This window comes from Manacus vitellinus, unplaced genomic scaffold (genome assembly GCF_001715985.3).
Source record: "Manacus vitellinus isolate BGI_N305 unplaced genomic scaffold, ASM171598v3 scaffold_2_pilon, whole genome shotgun sequence".
In the NCBI taxonomy this organism is placed as follows: domain Eukaryota; kingdom Metazoa; phylum Chordata; class Aves; order Passeriformes; family Pipridae; genus Manacus; species Manacus vitellinus.
This window is the reverse complement of record NW_021940208.1, coordinates 34069259-34089484: the sequence shown is the minus strand read 5'-3', so window position 1 is coordinate 34089484 and position 20226 is coordinate 34069259. Positions and strand designations below refer to the sequence as shown.

At 35.9% G+C, this 20226-nt stretch overlaps 1 protein-coding gene across 10 annotated transcripts in view; it reads right to left on the bottom strand.

Annotated features, from left to right (window-relative positions):
* Positions 1–6708: 6708 nt before the first annotated feature.
* POSTN (periostin) overlaps positions 6709–20226 on the bottom strand; it is a 32501-nt gene continuing 18983 nt past the window's right edge. Inside the window, exons 17-24 of one of the 10 annotated variants that reach the window (XM_018071419.1) lie at positions 18209–18256; positions 14952–15047; positions 14251–14340; positions 13172–13249; positions 12673–12753; positions 10512–10598; positions 8457–8498; positions 6709–7929 (exon numbers count right to left, since the gene is read on the bottom strand). In XM_018071419.1, the coding sequence (XP_017926908.1) occupies positions 7892–7929; positions 8457–8498; positions 10512–10598; positions 12673–12753; positions 13172–13249; positions 14251–14340; positions 14952–15047; positions 18209–18256 (560 nt within the window). In that variant the 3' untranslated portion in view covers positions 6709–7891. The remainder of the gene's footprint in view (positions 7930–8456; positions 8499–10511; positions 10599–12672; positions 12754–13171; positions 13250–14250; positions 14341–14951; positions 15048–18208; positions 18257–20226) is intronic. The other 9 variants (XM_018071411.1, XM_018071420.1, XM_018071413.1 and 6 more) reach the window with 9 other exon arrangements.

Genomic DNA, 20226 nt, shown 5'->3' with positions numbered 1-20226 from the left:
AGGCTGGGTCATGCAAGGATTTCCTTCCAAACTGAGGCTCCCCTGAGAGGGAGACATGGTGACCAGGGGGGAGAGTGAAGCCAGACTGTTGGCTTCTGATAGTGCCTCATCACCTATGAATGAATAAAAGAGTATCCAGGAATGGACATACAAAAAATCTGGTTTATATCTTCATTACTTGTTATGTGGTAATTTTTCATTGCAAAAATATTTTTAATAGCATTCACACAGAAACCACAGAGTGAGATCATAACCTCAAAATCCGATTATATGGCAGAGTGAAATTTTGGACAGGGACAAAATAAAATACCCAAAAGAGCTGTTTAGCACTTGGTCTAGGATCTTAGTGCTGAAGGTGTCATTATAGTGCGTTTTAATGATTAAAACAGAATTTACCATTGAACTATCTTCTGAACAAGAGAAGGACAGTCCATGATTAATGATGTGGTTAGGTACTTTAGCATTTCTAAAGCCACAGGTACACAGGTAGCATCTGACTCTGGTTTCTTATACAAAATTTAGAGGAGTTTTTTTTGTGTATCTGTTCAGAGTGGCTGGTTGCTGTCCTAAGATCATTTGAATCACACTATAGAACTGGGCTGCAAATTTTGACGTTTGCAGTCGAGTACATAGCTACAAAATGTGCAGAACTACACACATGATAAATTCATGGTGACTGTGTAGAAGTCTGTATGGACAGATGAGGCAGACACAATTTAAAGATTTCCAGTGAACAAACAGAAGATCCATATACTTTGCACATATTGTTTTATTCTTTTTCTCTATGATCAGCTACTACAGACTGATTTTCTCTTGTTAATTCAGTTATTTGTGCTTCTATTCACAAGCAGTTCTGTCTGTGAAAACAGAAGCCTAGGGGCTTTCTGAACTTTGAATCTCAGGGTCTAGATGCCAAGAGTCAAATGACTTGAAATAGTTTCCTGCTGCCTGATTCTTGGGCACAGCCCTGATATCATGGCTGCCAATGGATGAAGACTTTCTGACCAGTAAGATTTTCAATGATGAGACTGAAAAGAATGTTGAATTTTATAAGCATCTGCTGACCCACTTCTACTGACATAATTTTCCTTGATTCATGAGGACCGTTCAATGATTACATGAAATAGTTTCTCATTGCATTAGTGTTGAAAAACTAATTTGATTTTGGGATAAGGAAAAAAATACATGAGAGCCTTTCTAGTTCATAAGAAGTTATTCACAAATGCAACGGAATCTTTAAGTATTTTTTTAGAGTTCTATTTGGCCCTACTGGAGTAGGGGTTTTGGACCAGATGACCTCCAGAGATTTCTTCCAATCTTAAACCTCCTGTAGTTCTGTGGTTTCATGAACCACACATCCTGAACCAATATGGTTTCATATGATGAAAAAAAAAAAAAAATCGAAGGGGGTAAACCTATGAGGCTATCCACAAACTAAATCCAAGTCAGTAGTTTGTTCAAAACTAAAATAATTTTTCAAATGTACAGATTTAGGAAAGTATGAGCACTTTAATTACTGTTACATTAACAGAGATGTTTATGCCTGGTATAGCTAAAACAGTTGCCATTTCTGCTGAAGGACTACTTGTTGGAATATGTCTGCCTAGTTTGACAGTAGTTAAACCAGAAACGGGAGTGAAATATGGGAAAGTGGCTCTGAGGAGGGTGTGAGAGAATGACTGTGGGAAGGTACTGCTCATCTGGGTAAAGCATTATGAACTGTAGTAGTGGGGAACCTTTCGGCCTTGGCAAGTAGACTGATAACATGATCTAATAAGACTTTTCCATCTGCAATGTCTCTTGATCTGTAGCTGGAGAAATAATAAATTTGATATACAGCTGTTTTGTTCCAGACTTGCTTCTGTTTGGATTGTGGCATGACATCTCTCTGGCTTCTGTTTTAGAGTCCTTTCTGAGGACTGGAGAAGGAAGAGAGTACATATTCAGGTATTGTCCTAATAGATTTAGGGCATATTTTTACACACATGAAGATCCATTGTCTTGGAAATGCTCTTGGGGCTCCTGCAGAGTTGTAGAGGAGGTGTGTGCCTTACAGTGGTCACACACAATATTGCTGACATCTTGGCACTATGGGATGCACCTTTCCAAAGACAACCTCATCCATATCCAATTTCATATGAAAATTCAAAAGAAAAAACCCAAACCATCAACAATATATTTCTTATTTTAAAGAAGTTTTTTGCCAGGATTCCTCTTAAAAAATTGTGCTTACTGTATTTCCTGTCTCTCACCAATTGAGATCCAGAAATGAGTTATCCTTCTGCCCTCTTTGGAAAGAACACACTTTCCCAATTATATCACATCTGCTTTTTTTTTTTTCTAGAGATGTAACAAGGGGGCTCACAGCCTCCCTCACCACTCTATCTGTATTTTCCACTGCCACACAGTCACTTTGTAGTCATGATTTTCACAGAAGTATTGCTAAGTTCACCAGACAAACGGATCTAGGTGTCTGTAGACAGATGGATCTCTTCTTGCCATTGAGAACTGTGGAGTCTGGATTTGCTATAGACCATGGTGATAAAGTGAGAGAGTGACAGGCAGGTACCTGAATTCTGGGGGATTGCAGGGACACTGATGACGTTAAGAGGTCATTTTCACTACAGTCAACAACCTGGAGAGACTAAGGTAAACTTCTGCAAATCATAGAATCGTAGAATCAGCCAGGTTGGAAAGGACCTGTGAGATCATCAAGTCCAACCCTTGATCCACTACCACTGTGGTCACTAGATCATGGCACTAAGTGCCACATCCAATCTCATCTTAAAAACCTCCAGGGACAGAAAATCCACCATGCCTCAAGTTACTCCTGTTTATACCCCTGAAAACCTTCCTGTCTCTTGCCAGTACTTTTGCATTGATGTAATTCTCTCAATTAATAAACATGCTGTTTTAATACTGTCTAACATCACAATCATATCACATGGTTTCAATGTGGTCCTGACTCAGGCCACATGTTCCACTGGTGGGAAATACAGCTGTTGTAAAAACTGTTAAGTATTTCATTGAGAAAAAAAATAAAATACAATTGGACTAGCAATTAGAGGGGTAAATGCCTGTGATCCAACTGAGACATGATTAAAACAGCCCTAAAAAGTATCAGGAGGAGTTATAATGAAATGAATTAATATAAAGCAGGCCTGCAGAAAGCAGTGCTCCTCATAGCTCAAACATCCAACACACTGTGACCAGCAGCATCTTTTATTTCATAGAGCTGTATCCCTCAGGAAGTTTGCAGATGACACAAAACTGAGCAGTACAGCTGACACAACAGAAGGGTGGGATGCCATCCAGGGGGATCTGGACAAACTTAAGAAGTGGGGCCGTGAAAACCTCATGAGATTCAACAAATCCAAATGCAAGGGGGTGCACCTGGGTTGGGCCATCACAGATACTGACTGGGAGATGAACTCATTGAGAGCAACCCTGCAGAGAAAGACTTGGGGGTTTGGTGGATGAGAAGTTTGACATGACTTGGAAATGTGCACTTCCAGTCCAGAAAGCCAACCATATCCTGGGCTGCATCTAAAGAAACATTGCCAAGAAAATAAAATGCAGGTGGTGAAAGAAGCCGAGGACAAAGTGCTGTGTAGTGTGGATGCAGACTGCATGTGACACTGGATCTAAATACACAAGAAAAATCTCTAGTTCTGTTTTTATTTAGCAGTATAGATATGAAAAATAAAATCAAAAATCAAGACATCTGAGCAGGACAGAGATGCATCACATCAGAAAGTGAAGCAAGAATACAACCCAACATGTGAGGATGGGGAATCTTTATGATTCAAAGTGTAAGTGCAGATGCCATTCCTCTGAGTTGCACAGTCTATTATAGAGGTTACTTTTGTTTAACAAGGAAGAAATGCATAAAAGAAAATTTAACGTCCATGGTATTTAAAGGATACTAGTTAAAACAGCAAGAAAAGAAGCATTTAAATCTTGTACGACATTAGGAATAAATTAGCATGGTTGTAAAGGAGACTGAAAAGCTCTCCTGAACAGAAATTACTTCTACCTCTCAGTCAAACACATGCTAGGCTCCTAATGATATAGTGTCATCCTGACCCTAATTACTTTTACCATGCAAAATTATTCTCCTCCCCACATAGAATCTGTAGCTAATTTTCCTCCTTTGTGACAGCTGTTAAACACAAAACCCATGAATGTTTTAATTAGTGTTGGTAAAAAAAAAAAAATATACTGAAGCGAATTTTTTTTAATGTATGTTAAAAATAGATTATTGGTATACTGAAAAAGAACCCTTGGCAAATATGACAAGCTTCTGTTCCCTTGAAATTCTATAAAAACATACATTTGGAGAAAGGGGACACAAAGGACGAAAGAGAACCTTTGATATTTTCACACTTGTGGTTTATGAAAAAGCGAAGTGGAGGCAAAGCTTCACTGAATTATTGAACATGAAGTCCTGTGCCACCGTGAATGTCTAAAAGTCTTTCTACATCCCACATGGTTCAGTAAAGCATCTCATGCTATCACTGGGAATTCTGCAGCTCAACACTCAAAAATCACATATTCTTTCATTTGAACTGTGCTTAGGCTTTGGTATCCCTACTCAGACCCTCCACCTGGGATTGGTGTTAAGCAGTCCTGAGCTTCAGAAAGTAAAAGAATTAATCACAGTACACATTTATCTCTCAGGACTGCTGCCTCCACCAATTATCTTACTAGAATACTTTGTGGACAAAAAGTGGAATTCATTCGTTCAGTATTGCTATTCTAGATATTTGAGAGATGAACAACATGAAAGGACATACTAGCTTTAGATTGAAGATGGTCACTTGCATAGCACATTTTCATTTGTCAAAATGGAAATGGTAGAACAAATCCTTCCTGACTCTGTTTCAGATTTCACATCATTGTCTTTATGAAGGAATCAAACTATTGATTTTATTTTACTGAGTAATTTTTAATAGCTATTTCTGCAAAATAAATAAGAATCTTGCATGCAAGAAGTGTGATTTGAAAACTTAAAACTCACTGAACATTATTCATCCAACAGAGACCTACTACAGTGTAGGAGTAGACCCTGTCTGAGCTTGCCACCCTAGCACCCCTTCTTATGCAATGAATGTTCGGACAGTCTGAGTTGCAATCCTACTCCGGAGCAGAATGTAGTCGACACAAATGATGAATTTTATTTTTAAAATATATTATTGCTTTTTTCCAAAGAAATGGTGATGTACCTTGTCCCTCCTGAAGCAGCAATTCTGCTCAGCTCCTCCACTTGGCTAAGGAGATGAGCACTTACAGCTGCGGGAGGGAAGCACATACAAGTTTTTACCCAGTCTCTATCTTTTTTAAGGCAGAAAGGCTATTTCAGGTTCCATATGGGTGAAACACTGAAAACAGGAAATTAAGGGGAGGAATAGAAGCAGAAGAAAGTTGGCTGGACACAAGACTGGTGTTGTACACACCATTTATACTAGGTAATAAAGGTTGAAGATGTCCCTGCCCATGGCAGAGGATGGGAACGAGATGATCTTTAAGGTCCATTCCAACCCAAACCATTCTATGATTTATTGTATACATATTGGTGTGCACCTCAGCTTTATCTGAAAAACTCTTTGTGGAAACCTTCACTCATTAATCACAACCCTGGAAATATTCTTTTTGCTTAATTTTTTGACTTTAATTTTTTTTTCCTAGTGTTTCCTTAGTTTTGTGATTGAATTATTTCAGTGACACTGAAAAAGAGTTCATTGCTGTGACAATTTCAAGGTCTTTGTCCATCAACCCAGGGTTCTTACCATGATAGTATCCATTTGTTGACTGTCCTATTGGAAGATTTTCTGTTCCAGCAGTGTGTGGATGAACCCTATAGCTTTGGGGTATGGATTTATTTGTAATGTCCTGGAACATTATGATTCGCTTTCTCTCATGTGTATTGATACCCTTTGTTCCTCCCTTCCTGCTGTGTCATTACTTATATGGCACAGGTTAAATGAACAGAGATGAGAGCACTGCTGTTATGAGTCTGAAAATTACAGACAATAAAGGGCTTGATAATGAAGAACACAGATGAAGAATTTATTGTATGATGATATTTAAAGGTGAAGTTATTACCATTCCATTTTTTTCCCCATCTCCTACTCTTTTTTGAGGAGAGAACACAACCACATTCGTTTCCTAACAAAATTGTTGTCCTTTCAAGTTTTACTTGACTGATAGGTCATGGTGGCACAACAGTGAAGAAAGAAATTTAAAGCCAATTATTTAATGACAAATGAAGGCCTCAGGGAAAGGTGACAACTTCAGTTCGCCTTCTAGATAGACCTAAAAGTTCTCATTCTCATGCAAAAGCTATCTAGCCCTAGCCAGGGATAAAAGCTTTTCTTCCACTAAAGCACTATGATGGTAGATACTGAGAGCACCTTAGTGACAGTCTGACAGCCCAGTAAGGCTACACAACTTATCAGTCCAGTGCTCAGATAGCTGTGCCATTCTGGGAGCTGTGCTTGTGCTACGTCATTATGGAATTAGGGAAGGTTTTTAATTTTTTAAGGGGAGTGATGCAGTTTAAGTGCATCAGCACTTAAGTGAGAAAGCGAAGCATCAGTTTGCTTCAGTGAAAGCACATTTTCGAACTATAAATTACAATAAAAATCTAAAGAATATTTAGAATTTGCTTTACTGTTTAAAAATATTTACAAATGAAAGCAAGCAGAGTTCAGGCAAATTCTTTATTAAGGTTTTGTTTCAAAACAGAAGTAGAAAAGCACAATATGTAACACCTTTGAAACTTTGGTCTGCAAAATTAAGGAACTTTGAATGTTTTTTCTACTCCATGAATAATTGTTTTTTGTCTTTTGTTAATAAAGGCAAACAAATCTTATGAGTACAAAACTAGAATTATAATATTGACATAATTTACAAACAATTCCACATTAGCACCAGACATTAGCAAAACATGTTTTGATACAAAAGCTTTCAGACCTAGCCTCATTTTTGTAAGACTTTTTTCCATACTGAGTGAAGCGTTTGCATGCATTTTATTTATCCCTTTTATAATCTGCTTTAATAATCAAAAGACACATTTAGGGAAAAGTGGAAAAACACTTAAGAATCTCGGTATATGTATTGGTATAGGATTCCTTTAATGGAAATGATTTTTCTTATAAATCAAGAAGTCAACATGGTCTCAAATACATAGCAAGAAGCTCATAGTGTTTGCTTTTTCTCCTTTTTTTAAGAGCTTCCATTATCCTTGTTTCTACAAGGCAATGTAGGACAAAATAAAGGATACATTTAATATAAGGCATATTTGTTTGCTTAGAAAAGGTAATGTTACTGGTGTCATTATGACTTTAAACACATGATGAATTTTGACTTACAAAAAGCATAAAATACTACTGAACCAAAAGTGCTATGTTAACGTCTCCTATTTCCTTAGATTACTCTAAAAGTCACCTGAGGTGATTTTTTTTTCTAGAAATTATCTAATTTCATTTATATTTCTTATTTAGTGGAAATAATAATAATAAAAAAATACACTCTGTATTGTTCCCTGCTCTTTTGTAATCCAATCCTTCAAACGCTTACTAGACAGCATAAGAAGGAATCTTGGTTCTACAGAAGTTGATGGCTTTCAGCCATTCCAGGATTTGACCCTGCATAGTGCTTTCCGTTAAGAGCAGTTAAAGCACCTCCAATGGACTACTCCCAGTGAGCACTTTGCTGGCAGTGAGTATCTGCATCTTCACATCTTTTTGTGGATTCATGGTTCAGTTTACATTACGTTATCAAAACAATGTCATTTTCTAATGATCTCATTTTTTAAAAAAGCGTTCCTCTTCCTCACAAAGACCATGTTGTTAATTTGTAATTCTGTGGATTCTCTCTTGGAAAGCTTTTAGGAATAAGCTAGTCTTGTCCTCCTTCTTGCTCCCCCTGCCAAAAATGGAAACAGAGCCTTAGTTATTCCCTATAATTATATATAATATGGTTAAACTATATACTGTATTTACTTGGGAAATAGATAGGAAGAGGAAAGATGAAACCTTATGCTGAACATTTCACTCTTGTTATGGCTAGGAAATTAAAATGATCTCTTAGTTTCTTCATTAATCAAAATAACATAGAATCTGTGAGTTATAGATCCCATGGTGGGGAATTCCAGAGTGCCATTTTCAAAGTGGTAGGACTCCAGAAACAGATCTCACTTTGATGGCTTTATTCTTATCTGAAACACAGTTTGACTAAAGCACATAATCTAAGTTGTTTTCAGATATAAGAAAAAAATCCTAGAAACCAAATGGTTAAAAATACCAAGTATTCCTATTTTTTAAAAAAAGCGCAAATGCAACTCTTTCCTTTTGAACTCTGTATTCTTAAGAGCAATTTTTTCCTCCTGATTTAAAAAAAAACCTGAAAATAATACACATGCTATAATGTTTAAATATATGTTTTGCTTTTACCTTGTGTCCTCCTGCTTGGTTGTGGTCTCCGTACAGGTGCTTCTAGAAAACAGAAATATTGCAGTCAGAAGTTATTTGTTTGAGCCTGTGAATTAAAACTCATTATAAATGTTGGAAACCCATCACTGCCTTTCAAAGTTTGTTGTTTAAGGTTTTCAGTAAATTAAAAATTTTGTCCCATAGCATGTTGACTTGATCACCTGAAACATGAATGTTTATAATACAATTCACACATTTTTGTCATGTGCAGTCATACATTACATCTTAGCAACATCCACACTGATCTGCAGATGGTCACATGATGTAGGCGGTTGTCAGGATGTTTTGCCTATGCTCTTCATTCAGCAAACATCATCTGACACTGTCAGTGAGGTACAAGCTCAGGTTAGTGCACAACCCAGGACTCAGTTCCAGACTTTAGCAGCAGATGTCCAGGTCTGCTGTATAGACATTATTTAAGGAATTATTTATAAGTCATTTGCTTGAAAGTCAACCATCACAAGACATTGGCTACATTTCCAGCTGTGTTTGGGGCTTGATTTGTAACTTCATTGTGAGTCCACAGTATGGTTCCGCATTTAGAGATCAGTTAATTTTCTCAGACTTCTGTTTTAAAAGTAGAGCAGAGCAAGGACTATTGAATAGGTACCACCCTTATTAGCAGGTACATCCATTTTCCAAAATACTGACTCAGTGAAACTATGGAAACTTTTTCCTCTTTCTCATCAAACCTTGAAACATTTTTTTAAACCAGATGTCTCCTCACTGGGAGGAAAAACATTTGATAAACACAAGAGATAATTCTTCTATTACTGTCACAAAAATGTTACTGAGGTATTTTTCCTCATTTACAACCATGAAGTATCACACTTAACAGGCTGCAGTCAGTGGTCTTTTCATCCTGAGTTGTCTTTTCATACTATGCATAAATTCATAGCCCTGAGATACAGGGTTGACCTCATTACTGCTGAGGATAAACACTGGGCATCTGCACCGCTATGTCAGAAAATTTCAAGCACTGCACTGCCCTGGCAAGGACAGAATATGGTTCATCCATAATATGCTTTCCATACTTATGCGCTCTCCACATAAATATGCTGTCAGATAAGCCCCATATTTGAAGACCACACCCGTCTTTCATTTTCAGGTAATAGTAGACTTTCCAGCATGCCTTGTACTACTCGACACCGAAGCTATAAGACACTATGGTATACCTTCAGTATTTGGCACAGACTTCAAAATTTAAAAAGTAGAAACATATTTATTTAGTTTCATTCTCCAAAAGGCACAATATTTTTTCTTATGAATTTAGTTCAAAGACTGACAGAATAACTTATTCTGCATTATTAAAATTAGAATTAGAAAAGGACATACATACAAATACAAAAGAAACCCTAAAGAAGTTACTTTATGACTTTGAGTAAAGATCTTTAAACTATGATGGCTAAACTTGAAGAACCAATTCCTGGTATAAAGCCAGGCTGAATTGCATATGGCTCCTTTTGGACCTTGTCACCATTCATGCTCATCAAACCCAAGAGCTTCCCTCACTTGAAAACAGGATTACAGTAGAGAAATTCTGAGACCCTGTGACACATTTGCTCAGCCCAGAGGTTATATTCCCTCCACCCTACCCACCCCTTCACAACACTGAGAAATCCTCACAGCAACAGATCACATTAACACTGAGAAGAAATAACTAAGTTAAAAGCAACTCACGTGGTCTTCTTCTGTGTGTGCTGCTCAAAGAAAAGTCAATTCTTATGGTGCATGTTCTTTCAAATGTTTTACCTAAGCATTGTGGTTAGACATTTCCTCTTGTCTACTATGCTTGTCAAATCTTCTAGTTACTTTTAGCCACAAGATAAGACTCAACATTTTTCACTGCAATGCCAGCGAAAGAATTCTTTTCCAAAACAATTATAAAACTCTTCTTGCTAGAATACTGGCTTCAGACCTAGTAATTTTTGTGAATGGATACTGTAAAACCTCACCTGGAATGATCACTTTAGACAAAGCAGGTCTTAGTGATATGGGATTTTTAGACAAACTAACCTTCCAGATGAACTTTCTTGATTTCTCTCTCGATAATCTGTGGCTCTCCCTCAATTACTTTAGTAACCTTGGTGTACTCAGTTCCAGCTACAGTAAGCATCAAAAACAAATGAGTTAAATCTGGCAGAGCATTTTTCCAGGTGCAGGGTACCTTCAGTGGAAACAACCTCATTTTAGGGTGTAGGTGTTGCAGGCTACCATGCTATCAATGCCATAAGGCATGTTAGTCTGGGGCTGAGTCATTCCTTGCAGTCTTGGTTTAAAGTGTTGTTTCACCAAAGACTGCTGATTATGATAAGCAGTGCTGGATATTTTATGAGCAGAATTAAAGCCCATATGAAATCATTCTTTTATTTAGACAGTAATAATACATTTGTCTGTGACTGTACACAAATTTAAATAATTAAGATATTTTCAGTAAAACATAAGTAATTTTATCTAGACAAGAGGGCTTTTATTGGCTAAACACATGGTAAGGTATTATCATGGCAGCCAAGGGTGGCTGACTGGATAAATCATGGAAGAAATAGAGAAAAATCAAATTAAAGCAAGACACAAATTTGTCCATTTGGTTCATTCTGTAAAGCAGGATGCTTATGCAAACTAACATATAATAGCAAGGAAAAATAGCAAGAATTCAAGAAACAATATTGTCTTTTCCTAATTTCCTAAAGAGAAACTATTTATCTCTTTTCCATACACTGTAGGGTCACAGAAAGATGTATCTCTACAGATTATGTCTATTTAATTGTATGATTGCAATTACAGTTATAATTGTTTGATTCTGTCATCAGACCTGTTAATTTTGAACAGTTCTACAGACAAAGTTTGATCCTGCTTCATTGTGGCCTGGTTTACATCAATAGAACGTAGTGCAGTATATGGAGGAATTTTCTTGTTGTAATTTTTCATTTCCAACTTTTATTTTAAGTATTCAATCCTGAAATAGGCATCACCAGAAAAAAAATCTTTTCACATAGGTGGGACACTTAAAATAGGATAAGATGAAAAACCTTTTGGAAGCTTTTATTTCTCTCCAGTGATTATAGGCAAATCCTGGCTTAGTTCTATAAAACTAAGATTTAGGTGTTTAAAACAGAACAAGGAATTATAGTCAACAGGATTCATAGACATATCTTGGCTTTTTTTCTAAGGCTAACTGTGTTACCAATTAACATGGTTTTGTTTGGTGGAAAGCTGTTCAGTTGTTCATCATGAAATTTTTTATCTAACTGAAGTTTAAGTCATATCCACAGCATGATACTTTTGAAGGACTACAAGATTTTGTTCAGTGAACATAGAGCTGGCTGTAAGCGACTTTACTGATATACAACTCAGTAACTTAATAAAAAGTGAACATAAAATGAAGTGGATTCAGTTAATTTATGTCAAGAAAAACATCCATTTTTGAGCTTCTGACTCAGGTTTATACCAACATTTACAAAAAACCCACATCACTTGAATTCTTTTTTTTTATTCCCCATTGCTATTATAGATAGTTTTTCTAATCTACATTAGGCAGAGAACATTCCAAATTCATAGATAAAGATTAATTTTATAAGCAGAAGTTCTTTTACCAGTTTTCTACAACTACTGGTTATATATTGCAAGAATTGTTAGAATTAAGAGAGCAAGAAAGAAAGAAAACCATTCCCTGGAATGCTGTATTTGAAGAGAATTAATGTCTGGATATCCATCACCTGTAAGCATTGAAAGAAGGATGCTAAGCATGCCTTTAATTATTAACTTGAGGGCAATGAACATTCATTTTTAAAGAACTGATGAGCAAAATTAATTTGGCCTGTTACAATGCTTTCCAGTTCAGAAATATTTTCCACAGATTAAAATTTGCTGAAAAAAAAAAAAGTGGAATAAATCTTCATTGCTCCCCTGAGTTTTAATTAGGTAACTTTTTAAAGACTGGAAAAACCCAGATAATTTTTTTCCATGACCAATACCATTAAAAAAAATTAATTGAAATTTGGTACTTATTTCCATTTCAGCGATATTTGGTACTTAATATACAATATTCTATTTTTTCTCTTATTAAAATTACACCTTGACTAGGTCAGTCTTTAAAATGTTGAGATCAACATATCCAAGAGGGGTTTCAGTTATCGTTACCTGTTGCAAAAAGGTTAGTTATAATACACTAAATTACCTCCCTGCAGAAGTCTTTTGATTTCTTCATCTTCCAGTAAATGACCATCACCTTCAATAAATTTGGTCACCTTGGTAACCTCTGATAGGATACAGGTTATGGCAAAAAAATTGATTTACAGAAAACATTTGACAATTCTACCAAGAGTATATTACTGAATTAATCCTATCATAGCATTGTGCTGAATTACAAAATTCATCTGTTATGACATCAAATTCCACATAAACACTGAAAACATCATATTTTATGATAAACACAGCATGCCATATATAAGACTCTGGAAGCCTCAGTTCTGGAGCTGACTGAAATGTGAAGATCAGGAACTCAAACCAGAATGTTATATTTGGACATTTCTGAGATTGTGAGGTTAATCTCTGGGTAAGATTTTGCAGTATATGAGCATCATTTCTTAAAACATGGAATATCCATTTAGTAATTACTTAATATAGATAATAAATATATACATATTTAAAAAAGGAAAGAAAACAAGAATACTAACCTTCTTCAAGGAATTTCTTTAACTTCTCTTCATTGTCTGAACCACCTGCAGTAATTCTGGTATATTTTATTTCAGGACCTGGAAAAAGATTTGTAAGATAGTGGCTTTAATCTTATATAACAGGATTGTCCTTAAAGTTATTATTTCCTAATTAATACATATGGTGGTTCCATGGTTAAAATGCTGTAACCTGCTTATATGAAAACTTTATCTTTCATCATGTTCTAAACTAAGACTTTCAGCTAGGTCAATATGTTGCTATAACAGTGTCTTTTCCTTACAAGTGCTCTGCCAGACAGAATTTTAATTACAGTGTTCAAACTGATATTTAACCAGGGGAATCATAAAGCGTAAACAGAGAATTATATATATCTTGTTCTATGCTTAAATATGCCTCACTCCATCTATCAATTTCTAATATTCTTAAAGAAATATCTCTGTAGTAGGTAAAATAGAATTGAAATTGGTTATGGACTTTGAGAGTTACTCTCTGAGAAAACCAAGGGATGCAGATGCACATTAATTTTATCTTACATTAGCTGAATAAAAATGTTTAATTTGTTGACATGACATCAAGTCCCCACCTTACAAAGAAACAGAGAATATATTTTTCTAAAATGACTGTCAAAAGAGTCTAGGACGACATGCAAAAGTAGGTATCTACCCGTTGAACATCTACCTTTGGCCAAACAAAATCTACCTGGAGATATAGAACCCAAAAGTTCACAAAAAAATAAAAGACTTCCTTCTAAAGCAAACCATGCAATAAAAGCCATCTCATTCTGAAATGGTAGTGAGAAGCTTGTAAGAGCAGACACTGAGCAAATATATGGAAATAAAAATTAAATAAAGAAAAGTTTTCATAGTTTTGCATACTGTTAAAATATCGTTGTCATTTCTGTATATGTGTGTGTAGGGCCCATAGCCAGATTTTCAGCCATACACAGATAATGGGAAGCATTGGGGAAAATACATCTGTCCAGGAAATGCAGTTTAAGCATTAGGAGAGAATGTAAGATATTTTACTTATGTATGTAGTGTTGAACTTTGTTAAGAATTAATAGCTCAGCATAATTTACCTTGAATAATTCTTTCTTCTGTTACTTTTTTCTCTGTCACTTCTACAGGTCGTCCATCTATGATTTTGGTGTATGTTTTAATAATTGGTTCTACAAGGATTTTTAAATTGAAGACATTAATCAAGTGATGAACTTTCAAGGGCTCTTTTTGACATGTGGAAAATGATCGAAGCACACAAGGAAATACCATAGCATATTTTACAAAAAATACAAATGTTCAGAGGAGACCAGAAACTAATTTTTCTCAAAACTTAGGAGGGCCACATGATTTTTTTTCCTTTAAAACCATTCTAGATGTGAACGTCTCAATACGCCTAGCAAAGCAGAAAGCAAAGTTTACCTTTCTATCTGATAAAATTGTCTTTCTATCACAGAATCACATACTACATTTTTGATTGCAGGACAATACCCAGCAAATAATCCTTAATTGAGACATATTATGTCAGCATGCAGAGTATTTCTCACACTGTCTTGACTATAGCTATGGAACACAGGCAAAAAAAGCCCAATTTTTTTAAAAGCATGAGAAGTAAGAATTAAATGATCCAATAAAATTACAGCACTTCACAAAGGTCTAATTAAAAACATAACATCTGTCTAACATGTCACATGTGTCACCTAGATAAAGTAGAAATTGATGGGAAATAGTGAATGTTTCAAATTTTAACTAATACAAACTGTGTTGCTGAAAGCATACCAACCTCCATGAATCACTTTAGTTATTGTCTCCCCTTCCCTGACTATTTTGAACTCAGGTTCCCCTTCAATTAATTTAGTTATCTGTGTGATAGATGGGTCTGTGACACAGAAAGAAAACAACATGTTACAAATAGTCATAAAATATTTATAGTATCTCATGGGACTGAGATGAAGCTTGCATTTTCTCCTCCTACCCCAAATAAACCAGATTATTGCAATAGAGGGTTTAAATCTGAGAAGTCTTTTGCAGCAATACTGTACAATCTTGTGCTTCCTCACATGCAATCTCAAATTTAGATTCTATTGCACACTTACAATTTACATTTTTTTTATTATTTTGTGTATCTGATATTTTTAACATTTGTTGACAAGTCTCAGGCAACAAACCAGATCCTCAGCAGCAGAAAGCATTTTCTATATACATTGGCAAGAAGGATGCTTTGCAGCTTTGCTGAAATCTTAAAAGTGATTGCTGCACTAGTGATCAGCATCCAAACTGTACATTGAAAATGTTTGTGAAGTTATTCCTACTAACGCTATAAATATCTAAGAGGAAACTAGGTCTTTTAATCAGTATTCATTGGAGCTTCTTTTATTTCTTTGCTTTGAGAATTTTTATGTGTCTTTTTTTTTCTTTGTTTTTAAGCTACCAAGACTTGGACAGTGGTCACTTAACTAAAAAAAAAAAAACAAAACCACAAAACCAAAAAACAAACTTCTGAGATCAACTGGAACATCTGTAAGGATATTTATCAGCATTAATGGCTATCATTAGCATGGGTGAGGTCATCTTGATTTCAACTGCCAAGACAAACTTCTTAATTTTGTGCAGTTGCTATAGATCACACTGATCCAAATGTAACTCTGTCTGACAGGTTGAAGCAGAAGATACTAAATAAATTAGGAACATACCATAGATGCAGTCAATTAACGGTAATATATTGTTCTTGTGTAGTGAGCATTATGGAAACTCCTTCCACTTAACAAGCTGCTGTAACATAAACTTCCTTTACTCCCTATTCAGAGCTAGAAACTTAGCACGGTCCACCTCTGTTATGTGCCTTTAAAATCCCTTGGATATCTTTATATGAATTTTTGTACAAGTTGATACTGTTATTGATTTTTTTTTTTAATAATTACTGATCGGTATTTAACAACAGCTTTTACATATGTATACCAGATATTAATTGTTGAAAACAGTCAATTCAGGCTAACTAGTATCCTTCAATAGTAACAATCAAAGTATACTTTTTTTTTTGCTTTTGCAGCAACAGCAGATGCTTGGATAAATTAGAATTTAGAGAAAAATAATTAATTTATTTACTGCAGATGAGAAGATATGATGGAATCATAAAGATTCTCAGGTTTTATAGAGCTCTATTCACCTACTCTGGTTTCTAAATAGCTAAATAAGCCATTGCTTCTTTTATTTTCTAACACATCTGGATAAAAAACATTCAGAAATATTTTAAAGAAACATTCTTAAAGATTCAGTCTCATGCTTCTGTTTTAAACTCAGAGGCACTTTTTGCATGTTGAGACTCCAATAAATACCAATATACATTGATACAAGTGATGAATATAAATTAAATCATGTCAAAGGTATATTTATTAATGTTTATAAATACTTTTTTATTTTTACATTTCTAAATTACTGTACATTCCCATGTGATTGATACAGCAGATATATGCAAACCGAAAGGTGAAGTTATAGCTTTCTATGTTGTCTAATCTAGGAACAATCCTTTGAATTCAATCAATTGGTTTCAATCAGATTTAACTCTTTACATCTCTTTAATCTTTTGCATCCCATACATGCCTATGTATGGACAACACAAATAAAAAACACTGACAGGAAAAAGGAAACATCACCCTCTAAAGTTGGTGGGGAGAGATGTCATTTTTTTATGGAAATCTCCTTTCCATAGAACTTCCTGGCAAAAATCAACATGCACTTTGCCAGTTTTTATCTACAGAGAGTTTAGGGTTTACATGGTTCTAATGTGAGTTGCTGCTAACTACCATTACTACTAGCAAGCTCAGAAGAGTCACAACTGGCTTTATTGGGTCTCTATCTGATTCATCACTGGACAGAGAGATCACTCACACAGAGTGTGTCCCAAAGCAGAAACACTGTACTGGCAGTGAAAAGGAGTAGCCCTTCAATACTCACTAACTTCTAACACTATTTTTTCTCTTATGTGAAGAAAACTTAGTTCTACAATTGACTGTAGAAGTGCTCAGACATTTCATTTTTTCTTTAAAAGACAATTTAGCTTCAGTTAACTTTCAACTTCTAAACATAATGTAAATCTACTAAACTATATACTCTGTCTCTGGATTTAACAGAGAGTACTGTACTTTCTGAGACTGATTCACCCTCATCATAGGAAGATTTCTAAAATGCCTTGGAAGAATTATCATGTGAAATTAATCTATCCATTGTGGATCTGATTTAATGATGGAGACTAGGCAACAAAGATCAGCATATATGGTAGATGGTCTCTAATCCTAAATGGGATGAAGCAGATAAGATGCTGAAAATGTAAGGACATGAAATCCTCCCAGAAACACAGATTAAGCAGTCTGGATAAAATTCTTTGCATGACATTTTTAACTGCCTTTCTCAGTTAAGCTCAAACAAATTCCCTTTGAGTATTTTTATTTCACTGGGAAACTGGATCTCATTATCTTTAGTTGAGTTATAAATCACAAGTGATTTTAGCAGTCCCAGTCCCACATTTTGTTCTTTTCAGTCCCACCACTAAATGGTCATGCTTTTGTCTTCAGAAATTAAAGTTTGGCTAAATGTAATTTCCAGGTATCTGACAGATATTGGTAGTTAGAACTGATTGAAAAGCGTAGAAAAATGAATGTCTTTTTTTTCTTCAAAGTATAAGAAACGTGTACTTAATTTTTAAAAATAACTATTTTAATGGAAAAAAGGGGTCTTTTTTGAAAAAAAACCCCACCAGTAATAAAAGAAATGTTTTAGAAAAATTATTTAAAAGTACTCTTAAATGCCTGCAGAAAAAGGAGAAAATCCATTTGGAGAGAACAACTGTGGGTAATCATTTTATACAAAATATTTCAGTCAGTTCTAATTGCAATATTTGTATCTTTGCTTTTCCAGCAAAGTGCTTAACATCCTGGGCTTGATATGTACAAAATGCATCCCATTAAAGAAATATATACAATATATATTCTGAATATGTATATGAACATATGCAGAAATATATATACCAAGGACCTCATTTACCTTCCTTTGTGATGATAGGCTGGACGTTGCTTTCAATTATGTTAATTTCTGAAAATATAGAAAATGGAATATACAGTACATTCCATTCTTACAATTTCTTTATGACAATGATCAGTTGGATTTGGTCTGCTCACAAGGATGTGGATAAAATCATAATTAATAATGAGTGGAAAAGTAACTCAAAAGGATCTCGGTTATAATTATGAAACAATGATGCATGGAAGTCACCTGCAGACAGAATCTATCGGCATGCCATTTGCCTTTGTGCCTTATGAAACCCACTGGTCACGAGACCTATGTTAATGTATGGTACATAATAGTAATGGCTTGTACAATTACCCGCACAAAGATTTGCACAAATCCCTGACGTATCTTAAATCTGAGTATTGCCCTCTTCTTTTCATTAGGGAGCTGATCTGGTAAACAGAGGAAACCTTCTGGCATTCAGAATTATAGATAGAATGTCATAGAGAATATGCCTGTGGTGCCCTTAGGAGATCAAGTTGTCCCTCTACACCTAGGACAGACTCAAGTATTCATTGAATATCCCTTATAGTTATTTGACTCATATCCATTCACTGGTAGAGAAGTCCTCACTGGTAGAGGTCCCAGCCTTCCTATTCCTGCACTCAAGTTAATCAACAGCTACAGCTTTCTTGATGTCCAGCATTGACCTCCCTCACTTCATTTTACAGGCATTGCTTCTTGTGCTGCTCTCACTGGCCATGGGAGGTAGAGTTGGAAGAGACCCATAAGGATCAACAAGTCCAACTCCCTTCTAAGAGGACTACCTAAGACTAAACTTTATGACTAAGAGTATTGTCCAGAAGCTCCTTGAACTCTATCAGGCTTGGTGCTGTGACCACTTTCCTGGGAAGCTTATTCCAGCGACCAAGCAGCCTCTGGGTGAAGAACCTTTTCCTAACGTCCCGTCTGAACTTCCCCTGATGCAGCTTCATTCCATTTCCTCATGTCCTGTCATTGGTCACCAGAGAGAGGAGACCAGCATGTCCCCCTCTGCTGCCCTCCTTGGGGAAGGTGCAGGCTGCCATGAGGTCATTGCTCAGCAATGAGGTCACCCTTCAATCTTCTCTTATCCAAACTGAACAAGCCAAGTGACCTTGCCCACTCGTTATAAGTCTTGACCTCAAGACCTTTCATCATATTGGTCACTCTCCTCTGGACACTGGGCAGAGGAGGGATATTAACATTTTGATGCCCTTGTTGTATCATGGTGCCCAAAACTGTATCAGTGCAGAGCAGTGTGGGACAATCCCCTCTCTAGACCGGCTGGAGATGCTGTGCCTGATGCCCCCCAGGACGCAGATGGCCCTCCTGGCTGCCAGGGCACTGCTGACTCATATTCAACTTGTCATCAAGGTAGACTATTCCATTTTTTGTTCCGAGAGCTTTTTAACTTCAATATGTCCATTCTCAACTTATAAAAGCCTAATGTGATGGTTTTTGTTTCTACTGTGAAATGTTAGTAGAACCCCACAGAAATTTTTGTCATTTGTCTAAATTCAGCTTGCTTCGCAAGCCAAAGTTTCAGTAGAATCTTTGTCTTCTAACAGTTTGTTTCAACAGGTTCTACTTTCTATGAAGAAACTAAATGCAAACACTGAGAAAGGCTGCAAGAGAGCAAAAGGTGATCCTTTTTTATATTTACTCCCTAAAGAGAAAATAATCAGAACAACTGTCTCCCATACAAGCATCACACTTGCACATCTGGGAAACAGGTGGAACCCATACACTCTGTCCCTCTGGAAGTATTTATGAAAAAGAAAGGATGTCAGTGCACAGTTTGGTCAATCATAGAATCATAGAATCAACCAGGTTGGAAAGGACCTCTGAGATCATCAAGTCCAACCCTTGATCCACAACCACCGTGGTTACTAGACCATGGCACTGAGTGCCACATCCAATCTCATCTTAAAAAACCCCAAGGACAGAGAATCCACCACTTCCCTGGACAGCCCATTACAAGGTCTGATCGCTCTCTTTGTAAAGAATTTCTT